Raw genomic sequence first — 14,078 nt, 5'->3', positions numbered from 1 at the left:
GCAAAAGAATGCCAATTTATTGTGTGCCATGTATTTCTCCACAAACATTTCCCCGGAAGCTTACACACACACCCGCTCTATAGGAAGTACTGAGAGTACTGGGAAAGAACCTCCCTTTTTCTTTCCGATTGCAACCTCTTCGTACCTATTGCCATGTTTCACCATCGCTCTTAATATTCATTACGCATAAAGCAACACTGAAGCAAAAGGTCGGCAAAAAAAACCTGAACATGAGCGTACCCCAGGAGCCTAAGTATTTAATATACGCGCACGGAAGGCGTAAAGAGCCCATTGACAAATACTTTCAGCCTTTCAACCGCTTCGTTGCCGTACCAAAACCCTCACGCAAACCGTTGAACCCGGGCAGGCGTAGCGGCATTGTGAAACGGGCGGGTAATCAGAAAATATAATAATATGAAAACTTTACATCTTTGATGTTAAGCAACGCGTACAGGGTTGTGGAGCGCTGCGAGTGAACCATCCACCACATACTTGCGCTGGCAAAGTTTCGGGTTTCGGTCGCTCGTAGCAAGGTAGGAGCCGTGGTTGGCATCCGTTTGTACGTTGCGTTTCCCCCATGCTGTTGAAAACTTGTTCTGGCTTGGAACCAGGGGAAGCCTCAGAGCATCAAGCGGCCAAGAATGATTAGACACGAGACAGCGTCAGGAATCTCTCGATCTGCCACAAAACCGCAGCCCCGCTGGTGAAAGGCTATATTTTTCTTTTGCCAATCTACCTCAATCTTGCTGGCAATGTGAACATACACACACACACACACGCGGCAAAGGCTGTCTGTGTAAGGTGGTACGGTGGGCGTTGTAAACTTTCCCCATTACCGGGACCCATTTGGCATTCCGGTGGGCAAGATCAAAACCACGCGGCTCCACGCGGAGGCAAACGGTGTGTCCTAGATAAATCACTGCCCTGCTGTGTGTCTCCCACCCGCTTGTCTGGGAGCACAGAACATGGCCAAGTTTGCATGTAGCTAGGTGTGTGTGTGTGTGTGTGTGTGTGTGTGTGTGTGTGTGTGCTCTTGTGACCGATCTCACAGCGAACGTGCAACAGTCTCAGCAAGATGGTGAAAATTCTCGGTTGACAGAAGCAGTAACCAAAAAAAAAGACGGAGGAAAAGGAACAAAATGTGGACACACTTCCACACTGACCGAGGGCAAAGGATGCCAGATTACGTGTCGATGAATGTGAACGATGTCTTCGTGCTTTGGTCACTGGCTGGCTGCTTTTGATCTCGGCCACAGCCACAAAGCGCCGACACACAGCAACACACACCGGACACACACAAATTTGGACCAGCATTCCACCAGCGTAGCGCACGCGGTGGGGTGTGCAGAAATTTGTAGCCGGGTTTTGGGGGGGCTGGGAACATCCTTACCCGTTTCTCCGTGCTAGGAATGATGTCATAAAATTGTTGTGCAAATTACGAAACATTACAGAGTGCGAGGGGACGCGAGAGCTTCGATGGCAGGACGACTAGAAATTGTCTGGCAAAAAAGGGTTAAAGGGAATAAGCGAAGCGAACTGGAAAGGCTGGAGAAAGTTTCTCGTTCTCCTGAAAGGAAGTTAAACAAAGGCGTGAGTTTAAATATTTAATGAAAATAATATAAATATATTAATATTATCTCATTAATTTAAATAATAAGAAATGTCTTTTCGAATGACACAGTTTTTAAATTGAAAAGTGCATGTTTCCAATTTGAATTTCTCTGTATTCAATAACATGTAGACTGTTGTTCGCAGTGCTGTGCTGTAATGTAAGAGGATTTTCCTCGAATATTCTATTTTTAATTTCACAGCCTTATCATACCATGCTGTTCTTTCCTATTTATCATTTATAATTACGTCCCCCTCTGCCAACATCGATTGTTTTATCATCAGAAAAAGGTGATTAAAGCTAGCAAGAATGCATTCACCACAAGTACATCAAATATAAAAACTTTGTAAAAAAAAGTTACCCTTTTGTTGTTGTACTGTCGTTCAAAAATCATTCAAGTTTAACATTATCAACGAGTTTTTTGTGCTTACTGCTACCTTCACTGCTGCAGTGATCGCAGCAAAACAAAATCATCTCCCCACGGTACTCCTATACAGCGATACAAAACCCGAGTGGATGGAAGTACAAATGTATGCAATGTACCACAAAAAGTAAAACCCAAGATAACTCAATTGTGCTAAATCAACCAAATCAACCGCATCGCCCATCGTGTCGAAATGTATCATCACAGGTTCACATCCAGGGGAAGAATTTGGGGAGCATCCTTCATCCAAGCAAGTGTCTCGTGTCACATCGCACGTGCCTCTGCCTGCCGTCACACAGTTCAGTATACCTTCAAGAAAGCGATGAAACTACATCGAAACAGTCAAATGGAGCAGGTCCATGTGTGAGGGCAAAACATGCAACTGGCAGCCAATTGATAGCAAATTCACTTTGAATGTTTGCAAATCCGTTGCACCGTCTCAGGAGAAGAGATAGTGGATTTGCAAGACATTAAGTTGGGCGAATGTTTCGTAAAAGAAAAGCCACTGAGCTGGTTGACAAAAGCCGGTGGTATGATTGGGGAAAGTTTTTTGCTTTAAAATTGTTTTGCCAATGGTTGTTTGTCTTGTATACTAAGTTTCGTAAGATTATTTACTTCCTTCATTTGTTCTGTGTATTCCTATCAGTATAAAATAAACTTTGGAGAATTACATAAATGAATTAAAGTATACAAGATATAATAAAATATAACTGGCATCTAACTAAGGCTATGTAATTCCAAGGCATTGTATCGTATTGGATCTGATAAAGTACATCTCATTCTGATAGGCACTCCACTGTACACGTGTAAAACATTTTTCACGGAATCCATTCCGCTTTCTACGGAACTGTACGACAATCTTTATCCATCAACAACAACACATTGCTGTTGCTTTTTTTTTAAATCGATTCCATTCCAAGAAGGTTGCCTCACATGCACTGCCAACGAGAAGAAAGCTCTGCTGTTTCATTCCTTCGCTGAAGTCGTGTAAAAATTTAAAGCAAAATAATACATTTCTTAAGGTCCTAAACAGTCTCCCTCTGATACCACGATATCGGTTATGGGTGTGTGTGTTTTTTTCGCATCGTTTGATCTGAATCGACGCCCAAAAACACTACACCATTATTGATCGTTTCATTTACTTTTGCTGCCCCGTTCGTATCCCATCCCATCGCGCGAAGAGTTCGACCGTACCGGTCCATGGCAACACTTGGGCTGCGGACGGCAAAATTGAACGGTAAAGGAATTTCATTACTGTGCTGCTGCAAATCCTGCCCGGTTCAATTTCCGCCCAGTGAGCTTTTTTTTCTTCCTCTCCTTTGTGCTGTTTGGAGCGTCTTTGAGCGCCATCGGGAAGGCACATCGAAAACAAACAGAAAACACACTCAACGGAAGATGCAGCTTCGGGTTTCCGCTTAATAAAACGAGCCATCGGACGCCGTCCAACGTTTGGCCGTAAGTTTCAGGGTAAGAATAGTCCGTGTACTTAGAATGGATCTCATTTAGCGTTGACCGTGTACTTCCGTCCCGAGCAAGAGGTGCATTAACGCGTCCATCGGCTTCGAAAACGCGCAACACTCAGATAACTTAATTAAAACCGCTGCGCCCTAGTGGAGCCTTTTTTGTTCTGCCCCGTTTTGGTAGATCAAACAACATCCCGCACGTGATGCTGGGATCCACCCGATCTCCACCCTGATGTCCCATAATGTCCCACAGCCGTGCAGCTACAAAACTATTTTCTCCAATTCCAACAGAGCGTACACGATGTGTTTAACTTTACAGCAGCAGCAGCAGCAGCAGCAGCACAAAAGCAGACTTACAGCCGTTGTTGTTGAATCCCAGGGGACCAGTAACAAGCAGTTGGGAGTCGGATTTTCCAACGATTTCGGTGCTTCTGTTTCTGAAATCCTGACGGTTTGGAGTATTTGCTCAAAGCGACAAAGCGCTTTCACCCGAGTGGACCCACCAGTGAATGGCAAACAGCGAAAGTCCACTGGTGAAAAGTGTTCTCCCACTGGTCCTGCAGATACAGTCTCTCTGGTCCTAGAATGCTGGAGTTTGTTTAAATTTGGCACTATTTGTACGAGCACAGCACAGGAGCTAAAGTTTCACCACAACGCAAGGGAGGGGTCGAATATATAGGGACACCTCCCGAGGACAAAAGCACATGTCGCGTGCAGGCTCACCGCGCTGGAAGGGACACTTCCCAGGCAAAAGTCTTCCCTGTTTTGATACAGCACGTTCTTGATGGACATCATCGTTCTTCAGCCGACAAAGCCGGAAAGAAAACGCGTTTGTCCATCCCGAACCAATGGCGGTTGGTGGCGGTTCCTATTTCAGCACCAGATACAATTTTGCTCCCAATATCGTGTGCCTTTGGGGCACCGTTGTTCAGCCCGGTCATGCGAGCGCGCTGCGAGCGAGCACACACGCGCTGGTTTCGATTTCTTTTACTACTACTACTACTACAAAGCTCAGTTTTGCGAACCCGGGACCACACATCATCATCTTCCCCCCCCCCCCCCCCCCCTTGGTAATGGGACCGTGCGAAATGTATATCGAACGTGCGGCACCAGTTCGCCCAAAACATTCAACATTTTCCGCCGAAAACGAAACTCGAGAAAGGCGTGTACCCCGCAGGCCACCAGTGGGACGATATGAGAAGGAGTGTTGATTTTATGTTGACATTCGGCTTTTCTCTTTTCCCCGAAAAAGCCTTTTCCTCCCCCATCTACTTCAACTGGGAGTGCAATAAGCTGACCCTTTTCCCATGACCTGCTGGTCCACAGTTGTCAGGGTCAGCGTAGCAGTCTGGAAGTGTAAGATGAGCAGCGCCTTTGCGCACGGGCTTTTGCTTCGCTTGGGCAAACACAAGCGGGCAGATCTGGTTTAACGGTTTTATGCTGCAAAACAAATCGTTAAAAAGGAAGGAAAATACATACCCAGCCCAGCGAAGGGGGAAATGTGATTTCCCTCTTTTCTTGTTCGGTTCTGGTGAATCGAAAAGAAAATACAAGAGCAAAAATGGAAAAAAATGGTATGCTCCTTTCGTACGGTTGACAGCATGGATGACACGTTTTGAAAGGGAAAAGCTTCCAAGAAGCAACTTGGCTGATGGTTTCGGTGGACCCAGCGCAAAGCGGGTGACGCTGTTTAGCAAGCGATCGAGATAACGAATCACATTTCGCTCGTTTGCTCAATTTAATGTAACGAAAACGACAGCGAAAAGCATTTTGCGCCGGCCGATGGCGCGGAAGCAGTCAACCCGGAAGCCGAGCAAGCGGGGTACCTATCGGGATTAACGGGGTAACCGCTGGGAGATAAGGTTCGTACCCACTTGCGCTACGAAACGATGCTCGGCTTCTATTGCAACATAATCGTTTCGGGCAGACACACCAAGAGAGCACATCAGCGGGAAATAGAGGACCAAAGCAAACAAAGCTTCAACCGGACCTCCTAAGTCCACACTGATCCGCTAAGTTTAATTTGTCATATTTTTGTAATCATTTCAAACGTTTCGCACCAACCATCTGCTAGCGTGTTGGTGTGGGAAGCGGTCGAAATGAAACAAAAACAATGCAACGTAGAGCATACTCGACGCAGCAGCTCGGTATGCAAATTTGTTCCAACGGTAGAGCTTATGCGATTACACCTTCTTTCCACCCCGAATGTCTATTGCGGGGCTGTGTTTAATCTTTACTCTAGATTCCATTATAAGAGCGCATGCAACGAAAGCTCTCGGTGCTCTATTTCCTTCTACGTAAGTGTATCGGCCTACCTGTGTTGCAAGGCTTAAAACGATAATGATACAGCTTTTTTGATTTATGGGGAACATTTTCGTACGAATTTTCACTGAAGAATGACCATCTCTGTGCTGTTTCCCACAGGTTTAGCATAAATGGACAATATGCTGTTTGAACCTTGCTTTCACCTTAGAGGAGCTCAGTGTCAGGAAAAAGCAAAAATTCACTTCACTAGAATAGATTATAAAATAATGCCTAAAAACGACAAAAATTACGAGCATCATACCAGTCAGTGGTGGATCAGAATCAAAAGTTAGACAGAGCCACAACCACAGGCACCGACCATAATCTCCGGTTTGTGGCAGTTTCGAAACTTTAACATTCTCAGCACTGTGCACAAAACGCACCCGAACATAGAAGCTCTTCTGGACTACACATTCAGCCGGGGCTCCTTCTGAATGGGTTCGTACATCATTTCCTTGTTTAATGCATGACAGCGTGCCGAGATAAAGCAATGGTCGGCGTGTGCATTATGCAACGGTGCTCCAATGCTACCATATGCAACTGTCTGTACTCATACGGAGAGACAGAGCGAGAGAGAGAGATGGAAAGAGCAAGAACAAGAGAGATAGTGGACGACATTCAGGAAGTTACACACCAGCACAAGGGACAACTTTTCACACCGGAATCACCATTGGCAGACACAGAACACAATAAGCGGACGTGCACACACACACACACACTCACACACGTACCAATGCAGGAACGACACACTTACACCTTGACGCCTTTCTGTTTGACGCTCTGGGCACAGTTTCCACCCACCCCCATGGTCCCGCATGACCACTCCCCCCTCGTTATTTTCCCTTCGCATGAAGTAATTAGTATGAGAATGTCGTCCAACCGAATAAATAAGCTCTTTCCCATCCCCATTCATCTGTTGTTTTGCTCCGCACGCCTAATCCCGCAATACTTCTTCGCCGTAATCCGTAACACCCCCAACCGCCAGTTCGCGCAGGCAGGAAAACGCTAAGCCCTCGTTACAGTGTGCTTTTTCCTACGAAAGAAAATTTGCGAGCGAAAACTTTAGCCCATCGCTTTATCGGGGTGCTGCTTTACTTTTTTCTGTGTGCTTGCTTCTCTCTCTCTCTCTCTCTCTCTCTCTCTCTCTCTCACACACACACACACATACTCTTCCCTTAGCTTACACATTCTACTGTTATCATTGACACCTCATGGCGCACTGTTTTGGGAGGACCGTTCGTTAGGGAAGCTTTTTCCCTCCGCTGCTAGTGTCGAGGTGTTAAACGAAGTGTCAAAGCTGAGAAAGCCGGATTAAGGGGAACGCACAAACCACTAGCATAACTGTGAGAGCACCCTGTTCGCCGAACTGTTGTGGATCTGCGTATGTGTGTTCTCACTTTTCCTACGAAATATGAGACTCACCAAGGGACCGCTTTTGTAGCACGGTTACACGGTGTGGTTGCTGAAATACATGCCATTGAAGGGCTCCAAATTATTTCCCGGATAAGCCAAGCTTGAACGGCGAATGGTTCAATACACATTTGGCTGTTGGCTGGATGGTTTTGAGGGCACAAATTTCCTGAAATTACAACACCACAGAGCGTGTTAATATTCCAATGCTTGGATTTAGTTTGACACTATATATGTCACCTATTTGGATTCAAACAAGAATTTACACAATTCCTTTTCCTATCCAGAATCATTATTCCCATTCAGAGAAGAAATAAACTCTACTTGTCATCTACCATGTGCTTAAACAGCTCTATATAGTTGGGAGGCTTCTGTATCTGCTTCAACAACATAATTGATTGGAAATGGCACCCCCATTCGCTACCTTTCAAAAACAATCATCGACGGATGATCGGATCGATACCGGGACCCGAGCAAAGTATTTAGGCTTCCCGGAGTAAAGTTAGGCAAAGAATTTTTTAAATTAAATACCATCAACATTGATCCACCCGCGGTGCGCTGAAACTCATCAATCATTGAAACCTTCACGCTTTACTTTGCTCAAAGGGAAAAAAAGAGGAAAGACAACGTGAAAGAAAAACGCAAGAAAATTGAAAAAATTTTAAGCAAAGCTTCAACTATCCCACTATTTCGCAAACGCTGCCCACGCGGTGCCCACCATCCCGCACACAAATATTCACGCTTAATTCTTTGCATCCTTCCCGGAACGCTCGATAAAAATTCGGGCACCCTTTTTGCCGATGCTTCCCGATTCAATCAATTTCATCTTAATTACACAGCTCGGAAAAGGGTTTCGCATTCGCACGTAGGTAGGCATTCGTGCGGCATGCTGAAACATACCTGCCCTAACCATGCCAGTGATTGATGTTTTTGCTGGTGTTTGTTTGCCGTCGCCTTCTTGAAGGGAAAATCACCTAATTAATTGAGAAAAACCCCTACATCAAACACATTATTAAGTTGGCCCCGATGTTGGGGACAGATTTTTGCACTTTCGAAATTGAAACAAAAAAAAAAACGCTTGTTTGGAACGGAAAACAATTCAAGTGAAATCCCCAAACGAATGCTTCTTCGCGGGGTGAGAGCTGTCGCTTAAAGCTTCAATTTGTGGAATCCATTAAAAGGAAGCTTTAAAATTGTTCTTCCTACAACCTTCACACTGCCAGTCAAACCGCAAGCCCTCTTTGCGTCAACATTGTCCTAGCACGTGCAAGAAAAACCCACGTGGTCTGTTCTTTAAACTTATTTTCTTTCTACTTTCATTACTTTTACCACATTCCCTTTTACCACATTCTCTTTGCACGCTGACAAGTATTTGAGATAGGAAAAGCTCTCCGTGTAAAGGCCACGCGTACCCTTTTCTGTTGTCGTACTCTGCAAACTTTTAATTCAATTTCATTTAATTTATTTCATTTGGCCACGGCTCGAATATTATGTGTGTAAGTTTGCATTACTTCTGCTGGAACGGTTTCGTGTCGGCGGAAGTAAACTTCGTTTCATTATGCTAGAGAGTTTTCATTCATGCTACACAAGAACTAAATTCAGCTCCTTGTGATGGCTTTTTTTACTTTCATTATTTTTGCTATAATCCTTCTAGGTTTCAAACTTTCACAACATATGCACTGTAAGATGGTGATAGAACATACAAACATGACAGAAAACAGCCCTGCTCGTAACATTTCAATGCACTCTTGTACCTTTTTCTAGAACGTTCTTTTATTTCTTCATTTCATCCACATTTCATCCACCCATACTTAAAGTCTATCTATTGTCTTCTCCTCCCTTGCACACACGGTCCCTCTCACCCTCACCATTCCCTCTTCTTAATGGCATTGGTGGTAATGGCAGGAGCAAAAGAACCATCATCAAGAGCGGTGATGCTAGTTTTGCTCCGGAAGCTGAAACTGGAGTTTTATCCGTCCTTGGTAGAAGTGTTCCACTTACACAACTCTAGCACAGGTTTCGCTAAGCTATCTCGGGGAGGTTGGCTGTGTGCTTTCCCAGGAGTCACCCGTCATAGTCTCCATTCTCTCAATTCTCCTTCCCTTTTCCAAGTCAGTTTAAGTGGGTTTGGAACGAAAGGAGAAAGAAGCAACACCGAGTCGCTATTCAAGAAGCTCCCTTGCCCGACCTATTTCTATCCAGTCTCAGTGGGCTGAGTTCATTCTTGTCTGGTTTCTTCAGCTTATCCTTATGCAGTCCTTCTGCAGTTTTGTACCGCTTGGCACAGAACCAGTCCCAGAGACAACGGAGCCTAAGGCTTTAATTCAATACAATTTATTCACCGTACGTACGGTATGCCAATTTTCATTTGTCACCCTTGAGCCATAAGCCCAGCGTGTCGGAGCAAAGCCCATCGGGCGCTGATTGGAGGGATACGCATCCAAATGGGTCACATGAAGCCTTTTCCGGTGCCGAGGACACTTTTACCTTTACACTTGTCAATTAACATCACCTTACGGTTCCTCCCTGCGTAAGCAATACTACCAATCGGGCGATAAAAAAAGGTCACAAGGATCCCCTTCGTTCAGCGGGTTTCAGCGCTCTTGGGTTCGTCATGCGTTTCCGCCATCACTCACGTGCTTAATTCTTCTCCCCATCTCCCGTACAGGCCTGCTGCGGCTGCAACAAATCTACCAGGGACTGCGGCCGGGGAACGAAACCTTCCACGTCGAGACGGTCAAGCGGATAGCGAACGTAAGCGATGCGATTGAGTTTCTGCGCACCATCGAGGAGCTGAACCGGTGGTCCCGGAAGCACATCGTCCTCGACTGTAGCACCGAGCTGGCCAAGGACATCGTGGTCAGTCACGTCCGGGACATCACGCTCGGCAAACGCACCTACCACTATCTGCTGAGTGGGTTGGTAAGTGTTTCGTTCTTTACAATCGCATGAAGTTATTTTTGTAGTCCGTTTCATAGCATCCCTCTTTTCACTAGAAGCCAAACACATTTACATATCAGATTTTGCTGTAGATCTTAGGCAAGTTGCGTAGGTAGCCATAGAGAATAGTGTGCACTGTTTCCAATACCCATCAGCTGGTGATTGTACACTGAGATTTAATAATGGAAAGCAGTGATTAGTTTTTGTTCTCTTTTATCTCTCCCCGATCCTCGTTCTGTGGCGTGAAATTAATCTCGTCCAGAAAAAGGGTTGTTGTTGATGTTGGCGGAATGGCACAACAGTAAAACAAGCTCCCACGGGCATGAAACGAAGCAATGCACCATTCGAAATGGCACCCGTGATTGCTCTGTTGCTCTGGTGTGGCTCTCTGCCATCCAAAGACACCCTCGATGACCCTGCAGTCCTCTCCATCCAGTTGCTCTCGAAGGTAATCAAGGCTCGAGAACTTACATTCGACCGCACGGCGCTTTCAGCAGAAGCTGGCGAGTGTTGGCAGTGGGCAGTAAAACTAGTATTACTGCTTTCGTGCTTTTCCACTTAAGCAACCTTCCACCAACCGTACAGCTTAATCCACCGACCGTTGAAATTACTCAAGGGCACACACACATACACACATACACACATACAGCCCGTTACAGCACTCCGGACACAACACTTTGCCGGTGCGAATGCATCCCCTGAAAGCTATCAAAATCAAATTTAATGCCGTTTTCACGCCCGATGACGTCATTGATGAGAGCTTTTCAGCAGTTTTCTCCTTTATAGCGTTTCCAGGCGTTAGTTTCGCTGCAAGAACCCGGTAGACGTTGTAAAGCCATCACGAGCAAGCAGACCAAGATGAGAAGAAGGGAATGCTCTTTGCGAACACTATCAAGCGTATGGATTTTATGAGATTGTTGGTCTGTGTGTGTGTGTGTGTGTGTGTGTGTTGCCAGAGTGTTTCACCTTTTGGGCAGAAGAAGGGCGCACGCAATTGGCTGTCTGGCGCAGCGTTCCTGTTTAACATTGCATGAAATTACCTCCGATTTCGATGGAAAGCAACCGACGATGGTGTGCGTTCTGGAGGGGCCAGCAATAGTTATTGTCATTTTAGTGTGCCTCTTCTACCGCTCAGTGTCGTTACTGAAAATCAGACATAAGTACCGGCATTTTCGAGGAATCACACCCACTCGCTAAGGGGAGCACGCGTGGAAGCTGTTAAAGGTACATTGGCGTCTCTTGCTTCCATCCACAAGACGATGGAATTAGCTGTTTCGGCTCAACATAATGAGAACGACACGACACGGGGTGATTAGCTCTACCACAAACGCAACACCAAGAGTGCAACCAACAGTATGGCAGCCAGCAGAGTGTGGCAATCAAAAAGTCGACCACAAAACTGCCACTCAAACAATGGCTGGTTTTACATATTTTGTCTCGTGAATTGGAGAAGAATCTCAACTGGCTTGAAGAGGATTGATGTGGCTGGCTTACATGTGATTTGTTGAAGATTTATTGTTTGCGATTGATTCAATACACAGTTCAAATCGTGTCAAACGTATTGGTCCAATGTGATGTGAGTGCTTAAAGTTGGCGAGAAAATCACTCAAGTAAACTGTTGGACACAGCGTTGACACACTGTCTTACAGATCAACCGATTAAACCTTGAGATAAGACCTTCACATCTTCCAATCCAAACTGCATGATTGGATGAATGCATGAATGATCAATGAAAGCATGAGAAAGAGAATATTATACAAAGTCGGAGTGCGTTGTGTGTGTCCAGTTGAGTTTTCAGACGACCCATTTGTAACTTCAGTTGAAACAGGTGCGTTTATGCTGGATATTGCGAGGTCTTTAAAGGATTTCTATCTTGCAATGAGGAATATTCGTAATTGCCTCGGTCATATTTGATGCTTCAATTGGATTTCATAATTATCGAAGGTCATGGCAATACTCTAACCGAGGAAGCAGCATGAATGAATTATTCTATTTTTAAACCATTTATTGCTTATTTGCATGCATTAATGTATCACTGCATAACTCTTCTTTCAGTAAAAACACAAAATTGGACGAGCAATCTGCATTCAAACCTGTGATTCTGGCGTCATTGGAACAAGGAGCTAGCTTTCAATGCCAGGGAAGAGTAAACTCCCTCACCAAACATTGCCGGGCGTTCATGCTTTCCTGGCGTATGTCAACATTTCTCTGTGTATAAATCTGCCCATTCAGTATACCTTTTTCGGGAAGCGAATGCCCTGCAATGCATGCGAAACCGGATATACCGGGAGTTGTTAACGTTTGTTTTACTCTTCCTGAACTGCGTCAACGGCATGCGGGTAGCTATTTTTGGCCGCATCCATCCATCCAGACCGAGCTTGAAACCGATGCTTCATTCATTAACCTTCTCCATGGTGGATGTGTGCTGGAAGCTTTTACATGCGATGATCAGCCCCGAAGCTCATGCCGTTCTCTCTTCGCTCATTTCAAAGCCACAAAATGAAATTTAATACTCATCAGGTTGGTGGCCTTTTTTTATAGCAGTATTAGCACGAGCAAGAGGATAATAGGGATGACTTTCGGTAGCGTAGTTTGGCTTTATGAACAATGTTCTTTTGCCTTCCACGTAATATGTGCAGTGTATGGTTTCTTAATCCATGTAATCCCTGTATTATTCTTCATCATTTTCACATTGAATATTTGGTTTCTCGTTATTCCGGGATTTCTACCTAGATAGGATAGACACCTATTTTTACAAATGTGCAAATTGGGAAAGGTTATTGCATGTAGGAATCATTTTTGCATCCATTTTGCCGTAATATGTCCAACAAATTCAACCATTCAAACAGATTATTTGCTGTAAACCTTCGACCATTTTACATGACTGCACTTGTGCTAACGAACTACCAATCTGGTGTATTATTCGTTCCGTAAACGTGTACAATCGACAGCTTTTACTCCATCTTGAGTCATACCAGAAAAACGTGTGGTCTGTGAAAAACATGCCACTCGGTAGCATTAGACACAAATTGAATTTTATTCAGCTTCAATTTGTTATTTGCATTTCATTTCAAAGCAGGAATCTCGATGCAGTCCTTGAGTAAGGGTACGCTAGCAACAAAGTTTTGTACAGCAAATAGTTGAGGCTAGATAAGTATTTCAAGCTCTTAATGCTCGTTACTTGCCTCCGAGTGGTTCAGTTGAAGCTTTCGTAGTGTTTTTTCCTCCCTAACCACACACACTCAGAAAATATGTATGCCAATCAGTCCACTGATACGGTAGCGGTCACCTATTGTTTGCTTGCTGGGCTGCAATCACGCCTGCAACTCAAACGGAAGGCCACCACCTTCATCGTCATCGTCATCGGCTGTAATATATTACGCCCGTTTACCTTGCACTCGAAAGGGGTTTTCCAAATTCGTTACCACACCGTCACGTCACGATGTGCTTGTACACACAGCCAGAAACACAGCCAAAAGTGGTTAACCACAACAAGCTTCGCAAACAAACCGAGCTACACCCCTTCCCAAGCACACCCGATTTCCTTTCATCGTGGTTGGTAAAGGTAACACATGGCGAGGCAAACTGTTTCCCGACTGCTAACGTTGCCCAACAAGCGATCAATGTCGACCGAAGCCCGACCGGGACCATGTTTTACTCAATCATTCCGACTGTTGTAGGCGAATAATAAGGTTTCGGTCGATGTTTCGCCATTTCGTTTCCTACTGGAAAGCATCGCAAAGGTGAAGATTTCGTCTGGTAACATGTTTAACGGCTTTCGACGGTTGGCAGTCTTCGAGATTCAAGGCTGTAGAGTCCTATGGATCAATTTGGCCAAGTTCTAGGAAAAATTTCTGTTTTATTTTTTTGATTGTCTTTTCTGCATGTTTATAAATCCTTAAATATTAACCATAAAGTCAAACAATTA

General features: G+C 44.9%; 1 protein-coding gene across 9 annotated transcripts in view; it reads left to right on the top strand.

Moving 5' to 3' along the window:
• LOC121592488 (glutamate receptor 1-like) overlaps window positions 1-14,078 on the top strand; it is a 65,466-nt gene that overhangs the window by 36,771 nt on the left and 14,617 nt on the right. For all 9 annotated transcript variants that reach the window (XM_041913981.1, XM_041913977.1, XM_041913978.1 and 6 more), the window contains exon 5: window positions 9,879-10,132. In XM_041913981.1, the coding sequence (XP_041769915.1) occupies window positions 9,879-10,132 (254 nt within the window). The remainder of the gene's footprint in view (window positions 1-9,878; window positions 10,133-14,078) is intronic.

Source organism: Anopheles merus, chromosome 2L (assembly GCF_017562075.2).
Source record: "Anopheles merus strain MAF chromosome 2L, AmerM5.1, whole genome shotgun sequence".
In the NCBI taxonomy this organism is placed as follows: Eukaryota; Metazoa; Arthropoda; class Insecta; order Diptera; family Culicidae; genus Anopheles; species Anopheles merus.
This window is presented reverse-complemented; position numbering and strand designations above follow the sequence as displayed.